The sequence below is a fragment of the Bubalus kerabau genome, chromosome 15 (assembly GCF_029407905.1).
Source record: "Bubalus kerabau isolate K-KA32 ecotype Philippines breed swamp buffalo chromosome 15, PCC_UOA_SB_1v2, whole genome shotgun sequence".
Lineage (NCBI taxonomy): Eukaryota > Metazoa > Chordata > Mammalia > Artiodactyla > Bovidae > Bubalus > Bubalus kerabau.
Window position 1 is genome coordinate 42,190,341 of NC_073638.1, and position 23,572 is coordinate 42,213,912.

The window sequence follows — 23,572 nt, forward strand, 5'->3', positions numbered from 1 at the left end:
GATAGAGAGGAGCTGGCCTATTGACTGAGGCACCCATCTGTCTGAGCACCTGAGGATCACAGAGAAGAAACAGACGGTGCTTGAAGGTAAACTTCCAACACATGCCCTTTCACCTCTGCCTGGAAATTCCCAAGACTTTTACGTAAGCCTTAGAGCCCAGGAGCTGAGCATAACTCACTCTAAGTCAGCTCAGTTCCGACCTCTTCCTGAAAGACACGTCTATCACATCCCTATCAAACTAATAGTAACCAGCTGGGAACTGCTTATAGACAGAAAGCGACCCTTACTCAGCATCAAAATGCCCCTCACTTGGCACTGATCCCATGCTTGATATATATTAGTTACATGGAATAAAATGGAAAAGCAGGAGGCGGTGACCATTTAACCTACAGGCTTATCCCGACTGCAGCCCCTGAGCCCAGGAGTAGGCTGCTCATCCACTCTAGAGGAGGGCAGAGAGAGGAGCACATCAGATACTTGTTCTTAAACACACCCAGTCCAAAAGGAAGCAAAACCACACACTCCCAAGTCCAAAGAGGTCTTAACATTGATAACTGTTTTTCGATCCATGATAAATTTGAGGCAACCTCTATGTCTCAATTCTTATAACCAGTTAATAGGTCCTGCTCTATTTTTCAAGGAGGATGGTACATTCTAACAGATATACAACAAAGTCATAACAAGTACCATCTGAGGCGTGGCCGGACACATGGAAGACTGGCCAGTTTTCCTTTTGTTCATAGGAAGGCCACACTGGGGACCAGCCCCCGACTGGCTAGGGCCGGAATGGGTTGGAATGAGGCCTGGGACGGGAGCTCTGAACGCTGGCCCGCTAACGCACCTTTCTCACGTTATAGAAGTCTCGGTGGGGGTTACTCTTCAACTCTTTGAACTCAGACATTTCATTTAACATCTCATGTAGGCTGAACTTGGATTCCAGAAAGTTCAGTCGCCGGTGACAATACGTCTTCCTGCAGGTCAGGAAGGAGAAGAAACCACAGTTGAGGAGAAGTCGTGTCAGTTCTCCAGTCTGGAGACCTCCGGTGTCTGTGGGGACCCAGTCCTGGGTGTAAGGTCAGGATGGAGCAGAGAGGGATGAGAAGGGGCCAGCTATCCGCAGACCCAGCTGCACTGTGTAACCACAGCCACGTGCTCTATGAAATGCGTGGAGTCGATAGGGGCCAGAAGAGAGCTGATCGGAGAAGGCAATGGCACCCTACTCCAGTACTCTTGCCTGGAAAATCCCATGGACTGAGGAGCCTGGTGGGCTGTAGTCCATGGGGTAGTTAAGAGTTGGACACGACTGAGCGATTTCCCTTTGACTTTTCACTTTCATGCATTGGAGAAGGCAATGGCAACCCACTCCAGTGTTCTTGCCCGGAGAATACCAGGGACGGGGGAGCCTGGTGGGCTGCCGTCTATGGGGTCACACAGAGTCGGACACGACTGAGGTGACTTAGCAGCAGCAGCAGCAGAGAGCTGACCTCATACAGATTCCTTCTGTATGAGCTTTAGAGGTTTAGGCAATTAATCTCAAGCTGCTGTCTCTCATGAACAAATACAGAGATGGTACTGCCCAAGACTGAAGTGAGGGCCAAATTGGCTTAGGGTGTGAAGGGTCCAACTCAGCTTCATGGATACTCAAAGAAAGTCTCCCTCTTTCAGCCCTTCCATCTTCCACCCTCCCATCTATCCTCTGCCAGCTTTCATTCCTTGAAAGGAGTTTCATCTCTGTCCAGAAGATCAGTAATACAGTCAAATCCTAAGGCATGACCTTCCCGCCTTGGCTGTGACCAGATGACACCCAGAAGATTTCTCAACCCTGAGGCTTCAGGACGAGGGGTGGATGTTCTGCATCGTAGGCAGATGAGGGATATAGGGGTGTTGCTACCAGGACAGAAGTCCATGAAAGAACTGATGTCCCCACCAGCTTGCAAAGGCCACTGGGGGGTGGGAGCACCCACTGTTCTCAGCCAAGAGCCAGCCCACACCCAGCCCAGGGGCCTGGCCACGTGCCTATGCCACAGCTACACGGAACATGCAACCACAAGTCGGGCCACCCTGCTCCCCTGTGGCCCCCAGATACACACGGCTCCCTTGGCACCCAGGCACAGAGACCCTTGTAAAGAGCAGCCACCAAGCCTGGACCAGCACCACCATATGTGCGCCAGGATGAGTCCACAGCCAAGCATGGCAGAGTCTGGGTCAGACAGGATTCTCAAGGGCATCTTTCCCGGTCCCTTTCCCAGTAGGACTTGCCCTGACAGTCTCCCAGACAGGACAGCTGCTGCTCACACACTCCTGGAACAGCCCTGTCCCCAAGGCTTTCCCTCAGACCCTCTGTTCACATTGGCTGAGGCAAGCTCCCAGGATCCCACTCTCCCCTCCAGCTCTTCCCTCTGCCCTCAGATCACCAAGGACCTCGACCCACTCTGTCCATCCCCTCGGGGCCCACTCTCCTCCGGTGGACACTGCCGTCACCCAACTCCCAGCAAAACCCAAATAGCAGGACAAGAGAGAAGTCCCTCAGCTGTGACCAGCTTCCTCTGCTCCCCCGAGCTGGGCACTCATGAGCAACCTCCGCTGCTGATTCCCTTAAATGCTCTCCGAGGAGTGAGGGCCCGAACTCAGGAAGACAGTTCCCTGCCAGGGTAGCTCCAGCTAAGCCTACAAGCATCCTGGGAGTTGTGGCTCAGAGTTCCCAGGCTCCCTGCACTCCCTGCTCCAGAAACATGGAAAAACCAACACCGGAAGCAACAGTCTTCACGGCTCCCCCACCATCTACCCTAAAGCCCTGGGCTGGTAACTCTCTGCATCACTGCCGTCCGGCCTAGGGTGAGGGGTGACCATCATTTTAAGGTGCACAGGTGGCCGCCGGCAAGCAGGAGCTCCACACCCGTGCATGCGGAAGGCACAGGCAGGAGCAACTCGAAGAATACGCCAGTCTGTGAAGAAAAATTGTCGCAAAAGCCCAAAAGCACTGGGAAAAGAGAGAAACCCACAAAGCCCTCTCTGGGGTGGTTTAACTGAGGGAAAGCCCAGAGCAGAAGGCCTACCCTGGTCCCTTTTACAGAGCAGTGCTCCTGCAGAAAGAGGTGGACTCACCTGGTCATGAAGGGGGAAGGGGACTTACGTGGGGCCATCCGTGATGAGAGCCAGGATGTGGCTCATGTCCACCGTGTAGGTCTCCAGGTCGGGGTAGGGTAGGCTGTGGGGCTCCTGGCGCTCCAGCATCTTCTTGTTGTCATACACATAAAGGATGCCTCCCTGCATACGGACCAGGTAGCCCAGGTTGGGGGGAGCATTCTCCAGGCAATATGGGTCTTCTTCAGGTAGAGGGGGAGGATGAAAGTCTGAAAGACATAACTGAGTGATAGCAAAATGTCCTTGACCTCAGGAGCTCACAGGGGCTCCAAAGTCACCAGTGAGGTCTGTCCTGGTTGTCTGACCTAAAACCTAACCACCCCAACCAGCCCCGGCATCTCACCTCCCCCTCCCTGCTTTATTTCATCTCCTTAGCACTTGCCGCTATGTAAAGAAATAGAGGGAAACAACAGAATGGGAAAGACTAGAGATCTCTTCAAAAAATTAGAGATACCAAGGGAACATTTCATGCAAAGATGGCCTCGATAAAGGACAGAAATGGTATGGACCTAACAGAAGCAGAAGATATTAAGAAGAGGTGGCAAGAAAGAACTGTACAAAAAAGATCTTCATGACCCAGATAATCACGATGGTGTGATCACTCATCTAGAGCCAGACATCCTGGAATGTGAAGTCAAGTGGGCCTTAGAAAGCATCACTATGAACAAAGCTAGTGGAGGTGATGGAATTCCAGTTGAGCTATTCCAAATCCTGAAAGATGATGCTCTGAAAGTGCTGCACTCAATATGCCAGCACGTTTGGAAAACTCAGCAGTGACCACAGGACTGGAAAAGGTCAGTTTTCATTCCAATCCCAAAGAAAGGCAATGCCAAAGAATGCTCAAACTACCGCACAATTGCACTCATCTCACACACTAGTAAAGTAATGCTCAAAATTCTCCAAGCCACACTTCAGCAATACGTGAACCATGAACTTCCAGATGTTCAAGCTGGTTTTAGAAAAGGCAGAGGAACCAGAGATCAAATTGCCAACATCTGCTGGATCATGGTAAAAGCAAGAGAGTTCCAGAAAAACATCTACTTCTGCTTTATTGACTATGCCAAAGCCTTTGATTGTGTAGATCACAATAAACTGTGGAAAATTCTGAAAGAGATGGGAATACCAGACCACCTGACCTGCCTCTTGAGAAACCTATATGCAGGTCAGGAAGCAACAGTTAGAACTGGACATGGAACAACAGACTGGTTCCAAATAGGAAAAGGAGTACCTCAAGGCTGTATACTGTCACCCTGCTTATTTAAATTCTATGCAGAGTACATCATGAGAAATGCTGGGCTGGAAGAAGCACAAGCTGGAATCAAGATTGCTGGGAGAAATATCAATAACCTCAGATATGCAGATGACACCACCCTTATGGCAGAAAGTGAAGAGGAACTAAAAAGCCTCTTGATGAAAGTGAAAGAGGAGAGTGAAAAAGTTGGCTTAAAGCTCAACGTTCAGAAAACGAAGATCATGGGATCTGGTCCCATCTCTTCATGGGAAATAGATGGGGAAACAGTGGAAATAGTGTCAGACTTTATTTTTTGGGCTCCAAAATCACTGCAGATGGTTATTGCAGCCATGAAATTAAAAGACGCTTACTCCTTGGAAGAAAAGTTATGACCAACCTAGATAGCATATTGAAAAGCAGAGACATCACTTTGCCAACAAAGGTCCATCTAGTCAAGGCTATGGTTTTTCCAGTGGTCATGTATGGATGTGAGAGTTGGACTGTGAAGAAGGCTGAGCGCCGAAGAATTGATGCTTTTGAACTGTGGTGTTGGAGAAGACTCTAGAGAGTCCCTTGGACTGCAAGGAGATCCAACCAGTCCATTCTGAAGGAGATCAGCCTTGGGATTTCTTTGGAAGGAATGACGCTAAAGCTGAAACTCCAGTACTTTGGCCACCTCACGCAAAGTGTTGACTCATTGGAAAAGTCTCCGATGCTGGGAGGGATTGGGGGCAGAAGGAAAAGGGGATGACAGAGGATGAGATGGCTGGATGGCATCACCGACTCAATGGACATGAGTTTGAGTGAACTCCGGGAGTTGGTGATAGACAGGGAGGCCTGGCGTGCTGCAATTCATGGGGTTGCAAAGAGTCAGACACGACTGAGCAACTGAGCTGAACTGAACTGAAGATGACTTCTCGTCTTTATCTTGGGTGGTAAATGTTCATCTTGTTCACTGCTGTGTCCCCATTTCCTAGAACCATCCCTGGCCAGTAGCTGGCACTTCATTTTTTTTTTTTTAACTTAATTGAAATGAACTTCAGTCTTCTGGGTAGTTCAGGGACATGAAGCTTATTAAGATGGGCAGCTGCGTCTTCTCCTAATAAGAGAACAAACAGGATCTGGGACTGCCCAGCGGGAATATAATTGTTCCTGTCCTTCCACATCTTCCTGAGCCCAGGGCAGCCAAGGGGCAAGATGGAGAAGCCAGCCGTCCCCATAAGCACAGAATAGGGAGCCTGTGCCCCCAGAGACGGAGCTGTCTGTCCCCACACCATGGGCTGTCAGCCCATAGGAGCCAGAAAACACCTCTTGGCTATTTCCCAGCTATGACTTCGAGCAAACTGGGACTTTACCTCCCGACCCTGTCTGCTCAGCTGAGGATGATGCCCTGCCTTAACGGGCTGCTGTGAGGGCTGCAGCGGCAGGTAGAGGCAGATGCTGTGTAAATATATCATAGGGCGTTATTCTCATCACTCTTGAGGTGGGTTTTCCTGGCTCTCGACAAGCTCTGTTCTGGCCAAGGAACAGGTTATGCTAAGTAGCAGTAGAAGTAGGGACTTCAACTCTGCACATCAGCCAACCCTGCAAAGGGTCTGGGCTGTCCACTGCCAGCACAGGCAGGAGGAAATCCTGGAATCATCAATGGAAGGAAGGCGAAGTGGCTGGCTGAGTGTCTCCTATCAGAGCTCAGAACAGACTGTCCCTGGAGCAGACGTGAGCCATCCCAGGGGCTAAGGCAGCACAGAGAGGGAAAGAGATGCCACACACGCCCCCATCAGGCATGGCCACAGGCCGGCACATGAGTCCCAAATGCGGGGCAGTGCCCATGAGACGCAGGCAGTCCAAAAGCCTGGGTCAACCACAGCCTGCACTTCACCACACTCACACCCAGGCCCGCAGGACTCTGTTCTGTATAAAGTACACCTTTGATAGTCATTTCTGCCTGCCAACAGTGGAGCAGGTGGGATCAACCCTCAGACAGACAGGGAACTGGGCCCGGGAGGGCTGAGACCCAGAGCCCCAGGTGGTAACAGATGCCCAAAGTCCAGGTTCAGAGCTTCAAAGAAGCCGGAGAGGAGACATCTTGGCACCAACTCCACCCAGGGTCCTGGGTGCTGGCACAGACCACCAGGCCCTCATCTGATTCCCCACCACCAGCTTTCACGATCAAGGTCTCCTGTCGTCTTCATTCACATTGCTTAACTTACAGCCCCTACTGCCCCTGGATCCTTCACAGGCCAAACAGATTCCACCAGAAAGCATCCTGCCTTCTCCGATCCCCTGTTCCCTGAACTCCACAGCATCAACATAACTACTGTACCAATCACTCACTAGATCCAGGGGCTTCCCAAGTGGCTCTAGTGATAAAGAACTTGGCTGCCAATGCAGAAGACATAAGAGATGCAGATTTGATCTCTGAATCAGGAAGATCCCCTGCAGGAGAGCATGCAACCCACTCCAGTATTCTTGCCTGGAGAATCCCATGTACAGAGGAGCCTGGCAGGCTACAGTCCATGGGGTCGCGAAGAATCAGATGCAACTGAGCATGCACTAGATCCAGAACTGCACCAACTACTTCACATGCTTTCTCTCATTTCATCCTCACAACAGGCCCAAAGGAGAGATATTATTAGTATTCCCATTTTACAGATTGAAAAACTGAGGTTTGGAGAAATGCCTTCCTTTTCCAAGAAAGTGGTCTTTAGGTATTTAGAAAGTGGAGCTTAGATCGGAATGTGAGTATGCTGGACTCCAGAGCCAACTTCCCTGCCCTGAGAACACGCCCTCTCTACCTACCCCGGATCCATGCACCTCACCCCTAATTTGGTATTTACTGTCTGACTGTGTTTAAATATCCAGGCTGAGACTGCCCATCTCCCAAGAGCAGAGACTGCCTTTCAGCCCCTCCACTCCCCCCAACTTATACAGCTCAGCTCAAAGCAAGGCACCTGGTGCACATGGAATCAGCCCTTGAGGAAACTAGCAAAGAAATCAGTGTAGGAGAAGCCAAGACCAGGGCTCTGCCCTTAAAACACCATCTGAGGGCAACACATCCAACCAGTAAGACATCCTGACCAACTCTCAGGCCGTGCCCCGCCTGGAAGCCCAGCTGCCACCACAGCACCATACCTGGGAGGCCCTCTTCCAGGGGCGTGGTGTCCAGCCGCCGATGACCCAGGTACTGGGCCGTGGTGCGCGGGAAGCGGTGATAGGCGAGGCGGGCATACTTCTCCCGGATCATCAGGGCCTTGGCCAGGCTCTTGGCAGCCTGCTCATAGTCCTCCACGGTGATCTGCAGGAAAAAGTTCAGAGAGCAGGCCTGAGGCTGCTGACCTAGTGAGACCTGCCGCAAGGTGGGCCCAGGACACACAGCGGGGAACTTGGGTCTGAGGAGCATCCCCACCATGGTGGGCACAGTGGCTCCCTCTGCCTGACAGTTTGTGCACACACCGTGATGTATGCTGCACGCCTGATTTCCTGTTGCAAGCCTCGGACTGAGGGGTGTGCTCTGCAGATGTGCAGCCAGCCCCGGTAACAATCTCAGCCACTAAGTCTCTAAGGAGCTTCCGCGGAAGATGACACTTCACACGTGCTGTCACACGTGAATGCTGAGGGATTAAGTGCATTCTGCTGACTCCACTGGGAGGGGCTGCTTGCCTCTGGCCTCCTCCAGATTCTGTCCTGTGTACCTCTTCCCTTTGCTGATTTTGCTCAGTATCCTTTTACTGTAGTAAATCCTAGTCATGAGTGCAGCTGTGCGCTGAGTCCTAGGAGTCCTCCTGGCAAATCACGGAACCCCCTAACACAGGAGGAGATTTGGGGCCGTTGGGAGGGAGGCAGGTACTCCAATGTGCACACCCCAGGCCAGCACTCAGCACATCAACCACAAGCCAGATGCTGCGGCACCCAGCACATGAAGAGGCCCAGCCTGGACTGTGTCCCTGATGGAGTGAGCATCATCATGATCAGTTAAGAAAATACATGGGTCCTTCCGAGTGCTCAGTCTGCTACCCCAGCCTTCTGATTCATCTGGCAGTCACCCCAATCCACCCAAGCAACACACGCTTATGGGACGGTTCCTTTCCATAAGTTTCATTTTGGTCCTCATTGCCACTCATCTCACCACTGGGGAAACAGAGACCCAGAGAGGATAAATCATAGAAAGTCAGACAGTCACACTTCTGACCCTGAACGGATTGATTCCTGAAGCCCAAGGATGCTCTGCTTTCCCAGAGCTGCCTCATACTCAGAGACAAATGAGATAAATGCTCACCTCCCAGTGGCCTTGTTCATCTCTGTCTGTTGGGAAGGATGTGTGTGGCAGAAGCCTGAACGTGCTAGGGGAGATAAGCAGCTAAACAGCCAGTCATTCATAAGAGGGGATAAGAGACGCAGAAAAGGGAGGTACAAGATGGAGCATAGAAGGAGGAAGGCTGGGGCCCACTCGGCTTCAGTTAAAAAAAAAAATCACTTTTAGTTTTGAAATGTTGTGAACATACAGACAAGCACTGAAGATGACAGACACCTGTGCATCTACCTTCCGGAGCGGACAATTTTAACATTTTTTATCACTGTTTCACATGTCTTATATGTTTACATAAATAGATCATCTCAGATGCAGCTAAAACTCTACCCTCAGAGGAAGGTATATATCTTTCCATGCATGTGTTTCTACTTTTACTTTTGTTTCCCCCTTGCTTTTTATTAAGGATGTAGCTTCTCCTTTCCTGACTCCATATGTCCCCATAAGGGGGTATTAACTCCATTTTATACCTTCTGATGGCTTCTGAGAGCTCAGGTGAGCAGACAACACCAGAGACAAATATGTTCCTGCCCACGACAAAGCCAAACACGTCATATGCAGGACTAACAGACTCAGCATGGCACAGGCTCGGGCCAAGCCTGGAGGTATCAGAGACGAGTTCAGCATCCCAACAGACCAGCCAGCTTGTTACCACTGCACACCTCAGGCCTGGCAGTAGACCCATGGGGGGCCAAGGCGACCTGCAAGGTCAGCCTGCCACTTACGAACTGGTGGCTCTCAGGGGACCAGTCGCCCAGTTCAGAGGCTCCGTGCCCTACAATGTGCCAACAAGGAGACTGATGGAAAACAGCCGGTTAACACACCAGCCAATGTCCTCCCTTCAGCTGGCCCTCAGCCCCCTCTACTCTCCCTTTCGGCCACTCTGCCACATGCAGGAAGTTGGGTGGGCACCATGGATTCCTGGTCACGATGCTATATCTCCAAACAAGGCCTGTACTATTTGCAATCCAACCAAAATCCCCATCCATAGAAAGGAACTTAAAGTATGGTTCATCCACACAGTGGAATATTATGCACCTGTTTTAAAAAAAAACAAGGAAGTTCTTGATAGAATGATATAGCGTTATCTTCAAGATATACTGTTAAGGGAAAACCTAGGCTCAGTATAATGTATGGTAACCCCCATTTGTGTAAAAACAAATAAATCAACTACATGAGCATAGAAACCATGAGCACGGTAGGTACACAGTCTACTGTGTGAGAATAAATAAGAAACCAAAACCAAGAACCGCCTCAGGGGAGGCAAATCGGGTAGCTAGAGGACTGATATAATTCTGGGGCCTTTTAAGTTATAAGCCATATGCGGAGATCTTCTATTGATTTTGTTAAAATAGAAGAAAATGTATAAGAGTAATAAGTCACTCTGTAATACGAGTAATAAGTCACACTTCTCAGATACACTGTATATCCTAAGAGTACTGTTAAAAAGAAGAGAGGATAACAAGCCAACTGAGGCATGAGTATAGGTTGAGGGCCAGGAAGGCAGAACCAAACCTGGAGCTAAGTGATATTTCTCTTCAAGAAGCAATAAAAATTCAGCATCCAGCCAGGTGAAACTAGCACATTTTCAGTGGCTGAGTTAACTGACTTGGGGCAAACCAAGCTTAATCACATTCTTGTCAAGTTCGAGGGTCTCTTCCCGGTTCGAGGGTCTGGCCTGTATTTAAGAACATGAGTCCAAGCACAGAGGAGGAGCTGAATCAGCAATACCTGATGGCATGCAAACCAATCAACACCAGGACTTGAATCCATTCAACATCTGAGAACTCTGAAGGGCCCAAACTGGAACCATCTCCAATGGGCTACAGGAACAGAAAGCGGGGTTCTGGGCTCAGAGACCACATGGAAACTACAGGCCACTCGATGTGCCAGCCTGCAGCCCCAGGCCCTCCCCACAAGGACAGCAGTACCCTAGACACACACCCATACCCACCACCTTGCCTAGAACCCTCCTTCTCTCCAGACATCTGCCCGCCATCTCCCAGACACTCACAGACCAAGCCAGGCTTTGGGGTCTCGGCGTGACCCCAGGAACCCCAGCTTTTGCAAAAGGCGTGCTATGCAACACTCACACAGCCTCCAGAGAGCCCACGGAGATGCCTTACCCCGGCACAGTAGTCTCCACTGATGGTGACCCGCTGGAACTCGGGCACGGCATAGGGTGCGGGCGCAGGCAGGGGAGTGGCTCCAGGGAACACGGGGGTTGCAGGAGATACGGCCGGACTGGCTGTCGGGGGACCCTTCCAATCTTGCTGTGTCGGCATTTGCAGAGACAGGGACTGGGATCGAATCATCTTAAAACTTTTCTTTCTAAAAGTCAAGGACAAGCAAAAGTGAGAGACAACAGCAGCTAATCAGGGAGAGTGATGAAGACTCTCTGTTATGGACATGGCAGGAGAATTTGGCTCTGATTAATCAGCGGTGCTGGCCCTACCATTAAGAAGTTTCTAATTATTCATGGCTTTCTCTCACACATGTCTCTCTACATGCAATATCCCAGACACCCCTCTATGCAGCCACTAAGAACTGCTTGGGCTGTGTCTGCATGGCACGCAGAGCAAGTAAGTAGGCAAATGTCTCAGGAGACAGAGAGCAGACCACGCAGCAGGGGTCTAACACAAGGGCAGAAGAGGTGAGGACGATGTCAAACTGGCCAGCGTGCTGTCTTCAGATAAGCCAAACTCTGAGTCCCAGCCTGTTAAGAGTCTCAATTACAGCGCATTTCACAAAGTTGGTAATTTGGGGCACTGGAGCCAGAGGAGACTGTGACAATCAGCCAGTCCACCTCCTGTTTTCACAAAGGAAGAGTCAGGGGTCCAGAATGTGAAATGACTTCTACGAAGTCCTAGCCAGGCAGCTAGCGCTCAGCGTCCCACCTCCCTGGCACCCCAACTCCCCTGCTGCTCCTTCCTCCAGCCTGGCAGTACCCTCCACCTGCTGCTGGCTCAGGCACAGATCTGTAGCTCTGTAATGGGAAAGTGACTGATCAGCATCAATTTCAGGTCCTCTGGACCTGTCACCTTGACACCAAAAGATGATTTCACAAACTCTTAGGGAAGTAGGCACAGGTTGGTTTAAACTGTCGTGAGCTCATGCTTATTTGCAAGGCTGTTTTGTGAATAATCACCTTCCTCATTAACTAATCAGTAATGTTTCAAATGACACCACCATAAGTTCTAGGATCCCTTGGCAGGAGGCTCAGCAGCAGGGAGGTGACGCCATCAGCACTCCCCTCCCCCATGTCTCTTTCTGTCTCCGAGGGAACCCAGCACGGCTGCCCAGTGATGTCCAATGCCAACAACCAGCCGACTGCTTGCCCTCCTGTGCCATGGGGCCCAGCAGTGTCCTGGGTACTATCCCAGCACAACCAGAGCCTACAGCCACCAGCAAAGGACTCAGTGACAACCGTGACCCTCCAGAGCCCCTAGCACCTGCCCCCTTCTCCAGGCACCAGTGACAAGTACAGGGTGTGGAGAAATCGGTAAACAGACCTTATGACTGACCCGGAAGCAGCTGTCTTCCTCCTGGCCCTTGGCCAGACCTCTTCTCACAGACCCACAGCCCATTTTTCAGGAACCACAGTTCCCTGCTCTGTCTATACACCCACTGCTTGCCACAGCTCTCTGGTTCTTATCTGCCCATATGTGTTATCACCTCCTCAGGGACAAGGCTGTTTACACTTGGAAAGTGGAGGTGGTCCTTTTTCAGAAGTCTTTCTTTGCCCTGCCCCTGACCCTGCATAACAGATGTACTGGGTTGTTCAGGAAACCCAGGTTGAACTCCAGGAACATCCAGTCAGGCTTTTCTGAGCCCGCCATCTATCCATCACATGGAGCTGAGTCAAACATCCCATTCCAAGGAAGATGCCAACTCATGCCTGTCAATCATTCCTTAGAGGCAGACTCACTGGAAGTGATGAGGTTCCCACTTTAGCATCTTTCAGATGTTCACACCTAGAGGAGCCATTACTTTGGGCTCCCTTTCATGTTCTGACAGGTTCAGCCAGACCCTGTAAGACTCTGGCCTCCATGTCACTCATGTCTACCAGGCCACTGTTTTAATCCCTCTGCCGACTTCACCCCCATGAGCCTCAGCCAATGTTACCTGAGGACCAATCCTGCTAAGGAGAAGCAAGGCGGTATCTAAGATGACAAACAGGTAAGAAAATTAAAAAAAAAAAACACCAACTACGAGCAGAAAGTTGGAAGGCTGCTTAAGGCAAAAGGCCGCCAGGCTTATCCGAGAAACTACCATATTCCTCTGCCCCCATGAATAAGCCACCAGCTGGTCCCCAACCCCCCTCAATTCTCCTTCTTGAAGACATCCATGATGACTCTAGTCTTGGTCACCAGGTGAGCTCCAAAATTATCACATGTGAACACAGGCTGGGGATTTGGACTTTGTAGGGATAAGGTACAGGTTTAACAATAGATTGGGTCCAGACACCCTAGGCAAGTGCTTGGAACAACCAGAGCTAACCATTAGGCTCTTCTCTAAGAAAACTGGAAAAACTAAACAGAGCGCCCTGCATTATCTTCTATGGCTGCACGATAAACACGAGCCTGGTGACCACAAGCAACCCCCACTCGCTGGCCCACAGATCTATACGTGAAACATCCAGGTGGGCACGACTGGGCTCTATGCATGCCCACGGTATCAAAAGGCCAAAACCAGGAGGTTGGCCACACTAGCCTCTGAACTGGAGACCCTTGGAAAGAGTCCACTTTCAAGAGTCCGCTTTCATGCAGGTGGTTGGAGAATTCATCTGCACATGGCCCTACACTGAGGCCCTGGCTCCTCACTGGCTATGGGACAGGGCTCGCCCTCTGATTCTTGCACACGGCACCCTCCATCTTCTAAGCCTGGCACAGTGCCTGGCTCTGGCACTTGGAATCTCTGACCTCCCACTTCGTGACCCCCTGAGAACACTCCCTGCACTAAGCGCTGCTGTGACCAGGTCAGGCCCACTCACCTCCCTGCCTTCAGGTCCACTGAGCCACACAGCACAGCATAATCACAGGAGCGATGCCTCATCACATTCAGAGGGTCTGGAGATTAGGGAAGGACACCTCTCGGGGGACATTCTAGAAACTCTGTCTACCACAGGTCCACATCTCATTCCCATTCTGTGCAGCTGAGGCTCAGCCACAAAGGTGGAGAGCGGCAGCTAAGTGACTGGGAGTGTGTGTGTGTGTGTCCTAGCCCTCTCAAGGCTGTCTGAAGCCCCACCTGCATCACAACAATGAAGTTACCAAATGCTTTTTCTGAATTATAGAACCATGCAGTATCCTGGCAGGAAAGGATTTTAAAGCTACACACCCCAATCCTCTAAGGCAGCCTTTGTCTGAATACATCCAGGGACGGACAGCTCACTACATTTCTGAATAAGATGTCAGCAGTCAACCATTTATTCAAAAACCATTTCCCAAGGACCATTTCCCAAGCCATGCCAGTGCCAAGCACGAAAATACAAGGTGAACAAAACACGATCTGTTGCCACTGTTAGAAAGCACTTCCTCGTCACGGGCCAAGATCTGTCTATCCGCAGTTCCACCTGCTGTCCCTCGTGTGAGTCCTTGGGACACAGAGTAAGCGGGCTCGCTCTGCCACAGCTGGCCCACCCGCTCCCTTCCTCACCCACACACCTGGCAGAAATGCACTCCTGCCCAAGAACTGGCAGGGAGTGGGGCTATAAGGACACCAGCTCCAGCCCAAGCTTGCGGGCCCAACGGGCCAGGGAGCAGCTTTGTCTTCCCTCCTGGGCCCCAGGGACCTTCCTGTCCCACCAGACCCTCAGCTAAGGACACGACCTGGTCATCTGGGCTGTTAGCAGGCATCTCTCAGCACCTGTCTGCTGCCCCCACCACTTCTATGGCCCTTGCCTGTCCCTGTCACTCTCTGTGTTCCCACCCTCACCCTGCCCACTCCCCAGCCCTTCCCTGCTCCTAGGCACTCCAGTTAAGAGCCCCAGAGCCTCCATGCTCTTCCAGAGAAGAGTCAGCATCTTCTCAGAGGCCTGCAGCCACTGCCCTGTGAGGTCTGGCCAGGGCAAGCTTTCACCAAAGGCTCTGAACGACATACAGTGGGTCAGGAGGCACAATGGATTTCACTTTACTCAACAACGATGTGCCAGGTCCTGGGGCTAGACGGGTAGACAAAATACTCCTCTGACTCCAGAGGCTGACCTCAATGTCCAGACAGTTCAATAGATTATCATCACACGACGTGGGCAGTGTGATGAGACAAGCTGATATTTCAGGATCCCAGAGGAGGCTCTAACCCAGACTGAGGCTGGGAGCCATAGAGCAGGAGGGTCAGAGAAGGCTCCCTGCCTCATTTCCAGAGGGAGAGGGGAACATTCCTGACTGGGAGACTCGTTTGAAGCCCTTCCATACACATACACACACACACTCAGGTTGTTTTGGCAGCCCAGACCACTCCAGGTGAGAATTACTATGCTAAAGGCTCGAAGCAGGAATCAGACACCAGCACAAGGTTTCATTAACAATCTGAACCTGAATGGCGTTAAGTGGGGCAGGCATTTGCACTTCCATAGGCCCATCTGCTCCTACTGCTTCCACTGATTCACGTGCAAGTGGGGCCCTGGGTCTAAGCAGGGGAGCAGTTGACGAGCTGCCACCTACTCTGTGACCTAAACCAGAGGCCTCAGCCTGTCTGAAAGGGAGAAGGCGGGCAAGCTGACTGTGACACATGCTGCATGGTGGGCACCGAAAGGTGGGTGTGCAGAGGGCATAGAGCACATACTCAGTGTGTCTGACTGCATGGGTGCAGCTGACCTGCACACTGAAGCCCGCCAGGGATGAAGGCAGAACCTCAACCATCTCTCCCTTCACCTCCCCCTGTCCTCCCGCTGCTCCTGACCTTGTGTAGGTCTCTATGGACCTCGCTCTCCCTCTCCCCAATGCTTCTCAGCTACTCTTCCTCCCCAGAGAGCACAGTGAAGTATGATCTTCCTTACCTGTTAAGTCTTAAACTCTCTTCTTAACTTTAAAAGCAGATAAATTAACCTGTTTCAAATGAAGCTCCTTTGTCAATGGCCCTGAACTTAGACGTGACTTACCCCTATTGTAAGAAGTTTCATAAAACAAAATGATTTAGCTGTACTATGTTCGATTCATAACAAATGTGTTTATCTAGTTTACTCAGGGAAGTAATTGCTCTGGAGAGTCCCCTTGTGCTGTTGTTCAGTCGCTACGTGGTGTCTGACTCTTTGTGACCCCATGGACTGCAGCATGCCAGGCTTCCCTGTCCTTCACCGTCTCCCAGAGTTTACTCAAACTCAAGTCCATCCAACAATCTCATCCTCTGTCTTCCCCTTCTCCTCTTGCCCTCAATCTTTCCCAGCATCAGGGTCTTTTCTAATGAGTTGGCTCTTCCCATCAGATGGCTGTCCCCTTTATACTCTGAATAAAAAAAAAACTTCAGTGTGGCTTTTAAAAATGAAATTCATAATTCCTGTATCTGAATCAGTGCACGCTGAACATAATTGAAACTTCTCTCCGTGACTCAGAGTCATCATCACGTTATTCAGTCACCAGCTTAGAGACATTTTGGCCCAAGACTGCTGTGCTTTGAATTCTTGCGTCTGATTTTCATAATTATTCTGTTTCCTCTCTCACTGTGAACTGTTAAATAATAACAAAAACAGGAACACTAATGATGTCTAAGCACGTATGCTAAGCAGCCATCCTTATTCGCTCATTTAATTCTCACAAGGTAGGTCCATCATCCTCGTTTTGCAGATCAGGCAATAGGAACTTAAGGTCCTTGCCTGAGGCCACTCAGTCGTAAGACACAGGCCATCTCTTGAACCCAGCTGGTCTGGTTCCAAAGTCTGAGTTCGTAATCACCGCACAACATACCCGTGACTCTGCCTATAGCAGTCCCTCTCCCACTTTTAATTTGCTTCCTTAAATCTGTCACAGGATAAGAAACAAAATAACCAAGCTTATTAGAACTCAGTGTGAAACAAGAACAGAAGATGGGATGAGAGAATTGGGGGGATGACAGCTAAAAGGTACAGGATTTCTTTCGGGGGGAGGGGTTGAAAAAATGTTCTAAAATTGACTGTGATGACGGTTGCACTTTGCAAATATACTAAAAAGCCACTGAATCGTACACTTTAAATGAATGGATTATAAGGTATGTGAATTACACCTCAATAAAGCTGCTTAAAAACGAGAAGTAGAGCGCCGAAGGAGCCCTGATGTGCATTTTGGCTGCACATCAGATATTCTTACAGGGTTGTCACCCATGCTGGCTACATTCCAGCTATGTATATTTGCAGGGTGGGTGGGCTCTGGCTAGATAAGATGATGTGATTCAACGTGAACAACAGAGAGCTTCTGGGTGCAAGCAGGGTTTTCCAGTCTTCTTGTCTTTTCCTCCTAACTCTGATTCCATAGACAGCCTGCCCCTCCCGCTCACCTTGACACACCTTGAGTCTCAATAGAGGCCTGGTCAATGTCATCTTCCTAAGGAGGCAGAGAGGTCCCTGCAGCAAGACATCACTGCTGACCTCCTGATCTGGCCTGCAAACCGAGTGCCTTTTGGCGCAGCCTAGGGTGCCAGCTCCCTGGAGAGGGCCCCCAGCCCTGGGAGGTCTATGACTGAGCCCAGTTAAGCTCTTAGAACTCCTGGAATCCTGATAACAGCCTCTGTGTTTTAGGGGCTCAACTTTCTTACTCACAATCCAAGTTTCTCATTCTTTTTCTAATAAGCTGTTTTACTTCCAAGTTCTAGCTAGTGCCTTTACATTAGACTTTAAATAGTCTTTAAAAAATTTTTTTTAACAATAAGAGAGAAAAAGAGAATGGTTGTACAAAAAAGCTTTCTCCAAGTACCAGAAACATTCGGGCTTGTCAGAGGAGCCAGGGCGAGGGAGACCTTTTTCCAAACTAGAAGTCCCATCTAATGTCACAGTCTGAAACACAAATCCACAGACTCTGGGTATCTGGAAACCTGCTTCTGGCTCCAGGCCTGGAGGTTCCTTGCGGGAGGGCTCCATGTTACCAGTTACATCCCAGAGTGTCAGGGACAAGCAAGAGAAAAAGAGGAAGCTGCAGAGAGGGTTCCGCCTCCAGACGGTTCACTAAATATTTGCCTAACAGTGCCTCTACTGAGCAGCGAGGCTGAAAGCTAAAACTGGGGGTGCACAGCTCCAGAGGACACCAGGACATCTGACAAGTAGTCCAGGGACCAGATTGTGCTTTGGCAGAAAAGGAGCCAGTGAGCAGCAGGGAGCTGTGGTCCAGGTTTCCCTCCATTTCATTCAACAGCCAGCAATTACATCCTGGAGAGCAGTCCCCAGTGTCTCCACACTGAACCAAGGACCCCAGGCCTGACTGGAGATGGGATAGCCTCGTGGTTAAAGTGTGAGGTTCTACATTCAAAAGACCTGGGTCACCTACTGGATATATGTCCTAATCTGCAAAATCAAGATAAGAATATCCACTTGATAAGCTTAATGTGGACCTAACAAAAGCAGAAGAGATTAAGAAGAGGTGGCAAGAATACACAGAAGAACTGTACAAAAAAGATCTTAACGACCCACGTAATGAGGATGGTGAGGTCACTCACCTAGAGCTAGAGCCAGACATCCTGGAGTGTGAAGTCAGGTGGGCCTTAGGAAGCAATACTATAAACAAAGCTAGTGGAGGTGATGGAATTTCAGCTGAGCTATTTAAAATCCTAAAGGACGATGCTATTAAAGTGCTACACTCAATATGCCAGCAAATTTGGAAAACTCAGCCATGCCACAGGACTGGAAAAAAGAATCCCAAAGAAAGGCAATGCCAAAGAATGTTCAAACTATCATACCAATGCACTCATTTCACATGTTAGCAAGGCAATGCTCAAAATCCTCCAAGTAAGGCTTCAATGGTGTGAATGGAGAACTTCCAGATGTACAAGCTGGATTTAGAAAAGGCAGAGGAACCAGAGATCAAATTGCCAACATCCACTGGATTATAGAAAAAGCAAGAGAATTCCAGAAAAACATCTACTTCTGCTTCATTGACTATGCTAAAGCCTTCATTGACTATCCTAAAGTTTGTACAACAAACTGTGGAAAATTCTTCAAGATAGGAATACCAGACCACCTTACCACCTCCTGGGAAACTATATGCAGGTCAAGAAGCAACAGTCAGAACTGGACATGGAACAATGGGCAGGTTCAAAACTGGGAAAGGAGTAAGTCAAGGCTGTATATTGTCACTCTGCTTATTTAACTTAGATGCAGAGTACATTGTGCAAAATGCTAGGCGGAATGAATCACAATCTGGAATCAAGATTGCCAGGAGAAGTATCAACCACCTCAGACAAGCAGATAATACCAGTCTAATGGCAGAAAGTGAAGAGAAACTAAAGAACCTCTTGATGAAGGTGAAAGAGAAGAGTGAAAAAGCTGGCTTAAAACTCAACATTCAAAAAACTAAGATCATAGAACTCGGTCGCATCACTTAATGGCAAATAGATGGGGGAAAAGTGCAAGCAGGGGCAGGTTTCATTTTCTTGGACTCCAAAATCACTGCGGACAGTGACTGCAGCCACAAAATTAAGACTCTTGCTTCTTGGAAGAAAAGCTATAACAAACCTACACAGTGTATTAAAAGGCAGAGGCACTTCTTTGCGTTCAAAGGTCCATCTAGTCAAAGCTATGATTTTTCTAGTAGTCAAGTACAGATGTGAGAGTTGGACCATAAAGAAGACAGAGCACCAAAGAATTGATGCTTTTGAACTGTGGTGCTGGAAGACTCTTGAGAGTCCCCTGGACAGCAAGGAGATCAAACCAGTCAATCCTAAAGGAAACCAACCCTGAATATTTATTGGAAGAACTGATGCTAAAGCTGAAGCTACAAGACTTTGGCCACCTGATGTGAAGAGCAGACTCATTGGAAAAGACCCTGATTCTGCAAAAGACTGAGGAAGAGAAGAAGGGGACGACAGAGGATGAGATGGTTGGATGGCATCACCAACTCAATGGACATGAGTTTGAGCAAACTTCGGGAGATAGTGAAGGACAGGGGAGCCTGGCGTGCTACAGTCCATGGGATCGCAAAGAGTCGGACACTATTGAACAACTGAACAACAGAGTTTAATATACAGATTAACTTCCCCCACAGTAAGGTTGCTGCCCATCTCTGCTACAGGAAGTTGGACAGTTAAAATTTCCATGGGGCTTACCATGATCCAGGCCCTGCCCTAAGCCTTTTACATGTTAATTCCCTCATTGCTCAGAACATCCCATGAAAGTAGCTCTTGACTGGCCTTACTTTACAGATGGTGAAAAACTGGGGCAGAGAGAAGTTTCCTAATGGCCCAAAGTCACAGAGCATCCCAGTGAGTGGCAGAACACAGCAATCCAGGGAGCCATGGCCACTCTGAGGTGGTGTCTGTGGTGGCAGTGGAGAAACGGGATGTCTTTCTCCTACCACATAACCACTGCTCGCCAACACAGGTTAGGTTCTGGGCTGGATCCTTGGGATACAGTGGGAGCCAGACACAGTCCTCAGAGAGCTTCCAGTCAAAGGGGGCAGACAGATGCAAACCAAGACCACCACAACCTAACAAGTAGGGAAAGAATGAAAATTCTGCAGAGAAGGTTGCAGAGGAACTTCTGGAAACCATGGAGCATCATTTGGACTCAAGAGTAAGAAGGCTTGCTGTTAGCCTGGTCATTGATAACAGAAGAATCTCTTTTGCAGATGTCAGGTCCAGTGTCTCTCTGTAGGAAACTGACCTCAGAAACCTATCATTTCTAGTAATACAAAAATGTCAGGACTCCTTCTCTTCTCATTATTAAAGGTCCAAAATGCTCAATTCAGAAGACAGAAGGTCCTGCAGAGCATTCACTTCATAACATCTGTTCAGCCAGCAAAGTATGGACGAGGGCCTCCACAGTCAGGCTCTGCTTTACTCTCCAGGGTAACTTGTGACCACCTCACTGGCTAACGACACCAATGACCCCGTCACTTCATGGGCTTACAGCCCCTCAGAGGAAGGAAAACACTTATATTCTGCACAATAAAGCTCTGTTCTTGCCCTTATACCAATACTTGACTTTTCACTACTTTCCTAAACAATGTTACCAAAGTACTGAAGTTCTATACTGCCAAGGAAGGAAAGGACTTGCCTTTTAAAATGAGGCGGTACCTTAGGAAGGACCTGACGATGGACTGGGTCGCAGAGAGGGCTCAAGTTCCACTACTTTAGCTATTCAGGTCTGCGGTGTGCCGGCCAGGCAGGCACCTAGCTAGAGCCCCACCAGACACTTTCTCAAAGCTTTCTATTGTTTAATTCTGCTCTCCCAGGTGAGATGGGCTTCCCAGATGGCTCAGAGGGGAAAGAATCCACCTGCAATGGAGGAGACACGGGAGATGCAGGTTCAATCCCTGGTTTGGGAAGATCCCCTCAAGAAGGAAATGGCAACCCAACTCCAGTATTCTTGCCTGGAGAATCCCATGGAGAGAGGAGCCTGGCAGGCTACAGTCCATGGGGGTCACAAAGAGTTGGACATGACTGAGCGACTAAGCACAACACAGGTGAGATAAACTGAAAGGTGAAGGCTTCCCAACCCAATGCACTTAAAGATCCAAACTACTTATCAGGGAGCACAGGCCAATCTGATCCTGGGCCCTGTCTACCCCTCCAGATGCAGATCATGGCACTTCGCCCTTAACCACACCTCTACTGTACACAGGCCTCCCTGAAGATACCTAAGGGCCTTTGTCCTGGCTCCTCCGCCTATAAGGCCGTCACCCAGCTCTACAGTAGCTGGCTCCTTTACACCCTTGCATCAGCTACAATGTCACCTTCCCTAACTACCCAATCTGAAAAAGGACTCTCCCTCTCCATGTGTCAGCTGGCTTCTGGCTAGGCTTGGACAATGGCAACCAGTGGGGGAAACCAGAAGGTGCCAGAAAGATTAAAGCCAGGTATCTCGTCTCCATCTTGGCCTTTGGAGGCCATCTCTGCAGCTGTTGCATCACCCCCTAGGCTCCAGTTTCCATTGGAAAGGCCACCGCAGTTCCAACTCCTCCACCCCAAGCTCCAGCAACCCCATTTCCCTCCACTGTCTCTCCAGTCTGGGGGGACAGCTGCTTCCTACTGTGTCTACTCTCTGGGCAGCCTCTCTCCCTGCTGCTTGGTTCTCTATCACCTCTGTAGCCAATTTCCTGCAAAAACATCCTACTTCCAATACTCAAGGAGTTTCTGCTTTTCTGGTTAGACTCTGACTGACACAGCACTTATCACAACTTGTCATTTCTCAATTAATTTGTCCAGTCAATTATTGTCTAGACCAACTGTAAGCTCTACACGGCAGGGAGTATATCTAGTTCATTAATATATCCCCAGTGCCCAGCACAACACCTGGCAAATAGTGAGATGAGTTAATTAACAACGCAAAGTACTTGTCAAGTGATGAAAGAAGTAAAATTGATGTTTCCCAACAAACCCTCAAGTTTCTAGAAAGAAGATGGAAATGTTATTTGGAAATCGTGAGTATCTAGGCACATGATTTGTTTTTAAAACAGCAGCAGAGAAAGTGGTTTTCGATCTTTTCAACCAAAGCCACAACACCCTTCAGTGAATACGTGGTGAGTTAAATAGTCTCGGTTAAGAACTAAAGTCAGCTTCCAGGACAGCCGATTTCACACAAGGCGCCTCATCACAAGACAAGCATCTGCAGCCCACCTGTGTCTGCACAACCCCACCCAGCTCAGGGGGACAAACCTTTTTGCAGTCTCCAAAGACTTCTGCTCCGCCAGCTCCTTCTGCAGCTCCCTCTCCTTGGCCTCCTTCTGCCCAATGGGGCAGTCCTCGGGGACTGTGAAGAGGGACAGGGCATCTTTGCTGTCCTCTTCTCGGAGCACTTTAGCAAACACCTTCTCGGCTAGGAGCCGGACTTGTTCATCCACCTCGGAGATGTTCAGCTTGGGGAATTGGCGCGGCATCTCAGCTGGCAGAAAAAAAAGAACCAACGTGAGCCAAGAACTACTAGACCACCTGAGTCACTGGTGTGCAGGGCAGGAGAAGACATTGAAAAAAGGGCCAGGTGCCCCAGTCTTTGGGGTCAGCTGTCTACTCAGGAATTCCCCGGATCAAACCCAACAGGCCAATTTTTACAACTAGCTCCCTAAGCGAGTGACTGTGAAAGGCATAGGCCCACTTACATCTCAAGAAAGCAAATGCTCAGAAGTGAAAGCATGAACTGTCCAACCAAGGGTTCTACTGTTTTCCCGAAACCAGGGAATCCTCGTGAAGGGGCAAGCCCCACCCTTCCCACCCCTTGTGGAGGAGAGAGCTCAGAACCCCTCCTGTAGACGATGAGGCAGCCGTGCGGGGTGCTACCATGACCAAGCCTGCTCCCCACTGCATAGAGAGGAAGGCCAAAGCCCAAAGGCTCTAATGGTCGGCGTAAGAGCATTCCTCACTACACAAAATGAGAACCGTTGCTAGAAGGAAACCACAGTTGCGCCATCTCCCAAACCCTCTGGAACTTCTAACAGGACAGCCTATAACATAAAAATCTGGGGACAGGGAGACTCTTTACCTCTCACAGCTGAAGACTCACATCCTCAAAGAAGCTTGCCCTTACCTCCTCTGCACACTGGCTTCTCACTATCAGTAGCCGGCCTAAATCGCCTGGTTGATTCTTTTCTTTGCTTGCCTTTCAACACTTATATAGCATGTAGTAAGTGCACTCTGTCAAGGCCTATACATGTACTAACTCAGTTAATCCTATTGTTCCCATTTTACAGATGGCAGAATGAAGGCACAGACAGCTAACTTGCCCAGGGTCACACTTCTAATAAGCAGGCCATGACCTGCACTGCTCCCAGCCACTG

General features: G+C 49.6%; 1 protein-coding gene across 9 annotated transcripts in view; it reads right to left on the reverse strand.

Annotated features, from left to right (window-relative positions):
* The window catches only part of AMPD3 (adenosine monophosphate deaminase 3), a 296,752-nt gene that overhangs the window by 15,490 nt on the left and 257,690 nt on the right, over window positions 1-23,572 (reverse strand). For all 9 annotated transcript variants that reach the window (XM_055548650.1, XM_055548652.1, XM_055548651.1 and 6 more), the window contains 5 exons: window positions 22,458-22,683; window positions 10,808-11,012; window positions 7,508-7,670; window positions 3,134-3,353; window positions 842-971 (listed from right to left, as the gene is read on the reverse strand). In XM_055548650.1, the coding sequence (XP_055404625.1) occupies window positions 842-971; window positions 3,134-3,353; window positions 7,508-7,670; window positions 10,808-11,012; window positions 22,458-22,678 (939 nt within the window). In that variant the 5' untranslated portion in view covers window positions 22,679-22,683. The remainder of the gene's footprint in view (window positions 1-841; window positions 972-3,133; window positions 3,354-7,507; window positions 7,671-10,807; window positions 11,013-22,457; window positions 22,684-23,572) is intronic.